The 7,874-nt window shown below is 42.3% G+C and overlaps 1 protein-coding gene across 3 annotated transcripts in view; it reads left to right on the forward strand.

The window, feature by feature from the left end:
• The window catches only part of TPX2 (TPX2, microtubule-associated), a 56,540-nt gene that overhangs the window by 15,830 nt on the left and 32,836 nt on the right, over positions 1-7,874 (forward strand). For 2 of the 3 annotated variants that reach the window (XM_006767862.2, XM_006767861.2), the window contains 2 exons: positions 3,302-3,401; positions 6,556-6,648. In XM_006767862.2, the coding sequence (XP_006767925.1) occupies positions 3,311-3,401; positions 6,556-6,648 (184 nt within the window). In that variant the 5' untranslated portion in view covers positions 3,302-3,310. Of the gene's footprint in view, positions 1-2,767; positions 2,792-3,301; positions 3,402-6,555; positions 6,649-7,874 lie in introns of those variants that run through there. The other variant, XM_015566636.1, reaches the window with a different exon arrangement.

Genomic DNA, 7,874 nt, shown 5'->3' on the forward strand with positions numbered 1-7,874 from the left:
TTCCTTTTCTTCTTTTCTCTGCTTTGCTGTCATCGGGGCAACTCTCAGTCTTTGGAACGAAGGGACAAGGAGCTTCTCTGGGTCCATTGTGGTGACGCACGTAATGCTCTCGTACTCAAATTGGCTGCACTGCTCCTTCTGGAAAGATACAAAACACAACCACTTCCCCACATCATTATTGATTCTGGTAAAACTCTTGTCTGGTTTGTGCATCCTTCCACCAGGGTAACCCAGCAGAGGTTATTGTACAGGAGGCCCGATGCCTTTCAGCCGCTGTACAGCTCTCTGCATTGTAATTCAAAAAGTTTAACGCATAACATTCTTCTCCACCTTTTTGTTTTGTTTTTATAGTTGCATTTTAAGAGTAGGATTGGCGCTTTCCACTATTGCCTGAGTCCTTATCCATCACCCCAGGAAGAACTTGCCAATCCTGTGCTTCCTGGGGAGGCATGATGACGGTTTACTGAGCCAGCTGGAAAGGCTGCAGTGGGGTTAAGGATAAGGCCCCTACTGTTTGGTGGGACCGGGGCTGGCCCTGCTTGAAGTTTTCCTGCCTAGGGGGCATTAAATTATCATCAGTCCTGGAGTGGCATTCACTTACCAATGCTTCCCTCGCCTGCATCTCGGACCTTTCCCTGAATGCACTGTATTAGGTAGATCTGCTATACCTCCCAGTCTCTAGTGCAGGACAGTGTCAAATGATGTTTCTGATTAATTGGATCAGGCAAAGACTTTCTGCTGACCAGCAAGTAACATCTCCTTTAATGAGGCAGCTAATACTGCTCCTTGAACATAGGCTGGTCCAGTGTCAGCACAAACACGAATATAATATTTCCATAATAACTAGTCTCTGGATGAGAGACAAGCTTTTGCGACAATATTAAGCCTCTGGTAACCTTCCACTGTATAACGATCTCTAAGTGGTTTTCCTACCTTCTCCTATGTCTCTACATTTACCTTTCCTTCCTCAGAAAATCATGGGCAGGTTTTACTTATAAAATCCAACAAATCGAAAAGCTGTTGATACTTCACAGAAACAGCCCTGTGCTTGGAGCATAGCTTTAAGCATGGATATGTATATACGATCCTGAATTTCCCATGTTTTACACCTAGTTATTACTAAACTTCGCTTCTTACCTTCCTTTTTACTTTCTGCACGTGCTTCACTGGAGTGTCCTTTCACCTTACAACTGCAGTTCCCCTGAACTCAGGCCCCTCATTGGGCGCCACATGTGCTGAGTCAGCTCAGCCAAGGGTTCGGGGAGTCTGCTTATTACATTTCACGTTGTCCCATAGCTCCCTTAAGCTGTCCTCCTGTTTTTAAATTGTTATTTCTTTTTGGCTCTGTGATTGAGTGATTATTTTTCTACCGTGTCTTCTAATTCAGTGATCTGATCCTCAGCTTTCCCAAATACATCTGTGTTCTTTATTAGTGCTATGTCATTCTTCAGAGTTATCTTTCTCATGCTGTTGAGCATCTTTGCCATCATTATTCTGAACTCTGTGCCTGGTAAATTTATTACCTCCATTTCATTTAGCTCTTCCTTTGGAGAATTCTGTTGTTCTTTTCATTTCAGGCTTTTTTTTTTTTGGTCTCCCCATTTTGGCTGCCTTTTGGGTTTGTGACTGTGTATTAGGTAAATATGTTATACCTCCCAGTCTCTAGTGCAGGACAGTGTCAAATGATATTTCTGATTAATTGGATCAGGCAAAGACTCAAAGCCTCCAGAAACCCGCCCCTGCCTGCAGACTGGTTGGATTTAGTCTTGAGTAACCTCAGGAAATCATCCACAGGTGGGGTGAGAGGTTTTCCAACATAGTGGGGCAATTGATTCTGCCTGGAGGCTAATTGCTATTCTCAGTCTCTTAATGGGCTCAGAAACTCCACAGGGTGGGGTAGGGGGTTTTCCAATAGGATGGGGCAACTGCCACTCCTCCAGGCAAAAACCACCTGGATAGCAAAGGTCTGCCTGGAAAAGATGTCCTCCACAGTGTGAGGGAATGACTCAGCACAGGAATCCGGAATGTCTGCCTTCTGAGCTCTAATCCCAGAGCCCCCAACCCTGGCTTCTGCTCACACAGCTCCAGTCCACTCTGCCCTCCCTCAGCTGGAGCCCAAGGTGAATTGTGCGTTGGCCTTTTAAGAGGGTGCCTGAATTTCCAGCCATCTGTCCCTGGTAGAGAACAGCCCTGCTGCTTTTCACAGCCAGATGTTATGCCAGCACCTTTCTCAGTTCTGGTGCTCTCTGCTGGGGAGCCCAGTGTGGTGTTTAGATCCCAGATGCTATTTTAGTTGTAATTCCAGTTTGGTCCTGGGAGTGTGTCAGTGTTACTTACTCCGCCACCATTTTTAATCTCCTATATATTTTTAAATTCCCATTTGAGGATTTGTTTATTGATTTTAGGGAGGAAGAGAGAGAGAGGGAAATATCACTGGTAGAGGGAAATATCAGTCTGTTGCTTCCTGTACAGGCCCTGACTGGGGATTGAACCGGCAACCTAGGTATGTGCCCTGACCAGGAATTGAACCTGCAACCTTTTGTTGGATGATGCTTCAACCACCTGAACCACCTGGCCAAGGCTTATATATTTTTTAAGTCTTTTTTTTTCATGCCCAGGAACAATATTTTTATGAAAATAAGGAAAGAAAACGTAAACTTGGCAAAACTGTATTGAGCTCTTACTATGTATAAGATACTGTTCTCAGCACCTTGATGGATGAAACATACACAAATGAGTAAAGTCCATCCTTGTCTTCAGGAACTTATAGTCTACTAGGAGAGACATTTGTGTAGGTTATTAATATAAAATTGGAGGGTAAACGGAGCACTGTGGCATTGGAGAAGCAACAATTATGTATGATGGGTAGAAATTGGGAAGTAATTTGTACAGAATTGAATTAGTCTTTGAATGATGAGGAAGATTTTGGTCAGTGGGTATGAAATTTAATGTGTGCATTTCAGAAATTGGGTTTTGTGGGACAGAGAGAGAAAATTGGATTGGGTTATTCAGGGCAGAAAGAGTAAATTGGGTGAGAAGACAGTAGGTTGAGGGGAAAATAAAAATAATGAATGTAAAACAACTAGCACAGTGGATGGCATGTTGTAGGTACTCAAACTTGGCCATTTTCTAATTCCACCATATTTACCTCAAGGAGTATTTTCAAGTTACCAAAAATAACTTGATTTGATTTGAAAAGTAAGACATGTGCAGTCAAGTTTTTGAAACTTTCTTTACTTACAAGTTGACCTGTTGAGAAAAGTGATACTAATATTGGAAAAACCTGCTCTTCTGTGCCAAGGTGGGGACAATGTCTTACTCCTATGATGCTCCCACGGACTTCATCAATTTTACATCTTTGGATGAAGAGGAAGACCCCCAAAACATAGATTCTTGGTTTGGTAAGTGTCTGCTTTCTTTTCCATTTTAAGGATTAAGTGGCTTGCTTTGTTCTGAGGATCTTTAAAAAAGAAGGGGTTGAAAGAAAATAACTAAAATGTAAATTCCTGCCAGAGCCGGTTTGGCTCAGTGGATAGAGCGTCGGCCTGGGACCCCTGGGGGGTCCTAGGTTCAATTCCGGTCAAGGGCATGTACCTTGGTTGCAGGCACATCCCCAGTGGGGGGCGTGTAGAAGGCAGCTGATCGATGTTTCTCTCTCATCGATGTTTCTAACTCTCTATCCCTCTCCCTTCCTCTCTGTAGAAAATCAATAAAATATATTTAAAAAGAAATTCCTATCTGAATCAAGATACTTTGTCATCCATGATAGGAGAGAAATAATTGAAGTGCCCAGTATTTTGGGAATGAACTACCAGTATAAGACAATGTTATTTTGCAGTTAAGAATGACAAATAATTTAAACTTTAGGGATATATGGGAAAATCCAGAAATCCATATTTTCTTAAAATATGATGAAGCAAAGTTGAGTGAAACTCTAGGACTCAAAACCATGTTTAAGCGATGGAGCCACCTAAAAATTTGCTCTACTTGTCACTGGGCATAGGGTATAATATTATAACTATGATATTGACATTGATAAAATCCACAATCTTGCTCAGATTTCCCATTTCACTTACACTCACTTTTGTTTATGTGTATTAAGTTCTATGCAATTTTATCGCTTGTGTAGGTTTGTGGATCTACCACCACAGTCAAGATACTGAACAGTTGTAACATCACAAGGAGCCTTGTGATGCCCTTTTATAACTACATTTGTCTCCTTCTTGCTAACCCTCCCCAATTTCCAATTTGTTTTTAAGTGGGAAAGATTATGCTACTCAGAACCCAGTCCCTAAGCAGAGATGGGATTGCCTGATGTTGGGTCATGTGATGTGGCACAAACCCTGAACCAGGTCAATAAATAAGGATGATTGTATTTTTATATTACTTTGGAGTAATATATGAGACCAGTGATAGTTGCTGGGGCCCCTTCATTTTATTCTTTCGCATGTCCTTTTTACTCCTTAAGAGAAATCAATGTTGATAGGAAAATGAGTCCATTGAAGCTGTACTTAGCACTGATAATGCAGAGTCCAAATGTAAGGGCAAAAGCCATTCTCCTGGAAAAGGACTTTAATGGTGTCCAATCCGGATCCCAAGAGGAGAGGTTTCTTGGAAGTGGTATGGGAAGAAAGATAGACAAGAGTGTCAACTGCCCAACAGGGTTCTTTCCATGCCCTTGCTCTACGGAAATTCTGAGGAAATGGTTGGGTTGTCTGTTACCTCTTTTTCACAGTTTTTCTTTAAATCAAAAAAAGGAAATACTAGTATAACAATACTTTTACATACTAGAGGCCCGGTGCGCGAAATTTATGCATTTGCAGGAAGGCGGGCAGTGGTCCCTCAGCCTGGCCTGCACCCTCTTGCAGTCTGAGATCCCTCAGGGGATGTCCTAAGCTGTCATTCAGACATTCTTAGTGCTGCTGCGGAGGCGGGAAAGGCTCCCGCTACCGCCGCTGCGCTCGCCAGTCGTGAGTCCGGCTCTGGGCTTCTGGCTGAGTGGCGCTCCCCAAGTGGGAGCACACTGACCATCAGGGTGCAGCTCCTGTGTTGAGCATTTGCCCCTTGGTGGTCAGTGCACGTCATAGTGATGGTCGTTCTGTTGTTTGGTCGATTTGCATATTAGCCTTTTATTATATAGGATAGTTGGGAAGAAAAAAATTAATCCTACTGTTTTTTCAAAACTTTAGTTCTTATATATTGCTTTCTAATTTCTTCCAAGTAATTACATCTTTTTACACCAGAGGTACTCAAACTTTTTAAACAGCGGGCCAGTTCACTGTCCCTCAGACATTCCACACATGCACACTGCGGGCCCGGGACGAGTCGGCTGCTAAGCAGGACAGGCAGCGGCGGCAAAAACACCGGCAGGCCGGATCAATGTTTTTGGCGGGCTGCATGTGGCCCACGGGCTGTAGTTTGAAGACCCCTGTTTTACACAGTTGGAATCAGTTTACGTGAACCATGTTTTTTGCTGGGGCTCACCACAATCTTTTTAAAAAATTATTTGTAAAATATATTTTTATTGATTTCAGAGCAGAAGGGAAAGGGAGAGAGAGAGATAGAAACATCAACAATGAGAGAGAACCATTGATTGGCTGCTTCCTGCGCACCCCTTCCTGGGGATTGAACCCACAACCTGAGCATGTGCCCTTGACTGGAATCGAACCTGGGACCCTTCAGTCTGCAAGCTGGCACTTTCTCCACTCAGCCAAACTGGCTAGGGCAGCCATGGGCAAACTATGGCCCGCGGGCCGGATCCGGCCCGTTTGAAATGAATAAAACTATTGAAAAAAAAGACTGTACCCTTTTATGTAATGATGTTTACTTTGAATTTATATTAGTTCACACAAACACTCCATCCATGCTTTTGTTCCGGCCCTCCGGTCCAGTTTAAGAACCCATTGTGGCCCTCGAGTCAAAAAGTTCTCCCACCCCTGGGCTAGGGCATTCTCACCACAATCTTGATACTTCTATCAGTAGGTTAGGGTAGAGCAGGTGTTTCACTGCTTTGCGCTGACTGTTAGGCACAGCAGAACCTAAGACAAGATGACTGCATAAAGCCTCTTCCTTTGGGATATGGGGTATATGAGAAAGTTCCCTTCATTTCTCACATACCCCATACTCCCCTCTCATTATTCTTAGTTAAGCAATAACTTCAGCTCAGACTATAAGATGTCTCTTGTGAACCCTGCAGAGCTTGGTGGCTACAGTTTTCTTTAGAAGGAACATGATGTATTTAGGTGGTAGATAAGGCCAGTTCATGCTTGTATGGTCCTAACTGAATTAAGCAAAGACAAGGAGCTTTTCACAGTGCGGAGTCTGTACTTCTTTTCTAAAATACATTGTTCACTGTTGCTAGTGTTTTAGTGATAGTTTTTACAGTCTCTATCTCTGACGTATAATGTGTACTCATTTTTTTTAACCACTAGAACTTTGCTTGTACTTGTCCAATGAGTTAGAAGTGTGCTGGTTGGGGGCTTTAGGCCCCATTTTAAGTGCATGGCACTGACTTATTTTGCTTGTTTAGATAATGACACTTTTATCGTTTCACAGAAGAGAAGGCCAATTTGGAGAATAGGTTTCCTGACATGACTCCTATGAGAAAAGCAAATCCTCCGCAAGCTATTGTGACACCTTTGAGACCAGGTAAGAGAAAATATTAGAAAAAAGCTTCTTTGCAGAATGGTGGTAAGTGTATTAGGAGCCTGAGGGGTCTGGAGGAATTACCTAAATGCTGTATATCCCTTGGTTTACTTTTGGTGAAATTGGCTAATTCATCATGGTGAATGTGAAATTAATGATGTGCTACACATTTAAAAAAATAATCTCTTGGAACTTAAGCTGACAAAGAATTTTTTTTTCCAACTAGAATTTGATTGCCCAGATATATAACGATCTTTTTATGACAGTATTCAATGTAACATATGGGTCTGGCTGGTAAATAAACCAGTAGGAGGGAAGAATGTACTGCTCTATATTATACAGGAATTCTTTCAGTTGTCTGTCTGATTTTAAAAGATGATTGACATTTAAACTGGTGGTTACTAAATCTGTAGAATAGTCTATTTGATCAGAACAAAAGAGGCATCCTTTAAGAGGTCACAAATCCGTGGGCGCAATGCTTTAGAACTTGCCCACCCTCTACTTCCTGGAGGCTGTATTAATTCCCCTCAATTCACAATAAAGTCTTATGCTCACATTTAAACTTCAAAAAAAGAGTCAAATCCTTGAAAATGATCTTTTTTTGAAGTCATAGCTATATTTAGACATAATTCACCTACTTATAAAGTGTACATTTCCTGCTATTTTAAAAAATATTTAATTCATTTCAGAGAGGAAGGGAGAGGGGGAGAGAGATAGAAACATCAATGATGAGAGAGGATCATTGATTGATTGCCTCCTGCACGCCTCACACTGGGGATCAAGCCTGCAACCCAGCCATGTGCCCTGACCGGGAATCGAACCATGACCTCCAGGTTCTTAGGTTGACTCTCAACCACTGAGCCATGTTGGCTGGGCTGTGTCCTTGTTTTTTATAGTATGTTCATAGAGTAGTGTGCAACCATCACTACAGTCAATTTGTCATTGATTTTTCCCCACTATTTTTCTGTTTTCTATTTTATAGATTTCCATTCTCATCTTTAATATTTAACTTCTACTTACTTTGGGCTCAATATGCTCTTTTTGTTTTATTAAAAATTGATTTTGGCCGAAACCGGTTTGGCTCAGTGGATAGAGCGTCGGCCTACAGACTGAAGGGTCCCAGGTTCGGTTCCGGTCAAGGGCATGTACCTGGGTTGCGGGCACATCCCCAGTAGGGGATGTGCAGGAGGAAGCAGAAGATCATTCAGAATCCTAAAGGTAACTAGAGA

The sequence above is a fragment of the Myotis davidii genome, unplaced genomic scaffold (assembly GCF_000327345.1).
Source record: "Myotis davidii unplaced genomic scaffold, ASM32734v1 scaffold562, whole genome shotgun sequence".
Classification (NCBI taxonomy): Eukaryota; Metazoa; Chordata; class Mammalia; order Chiroptera; family Vespertilionidae; genus Myotis; species Myotis davidii.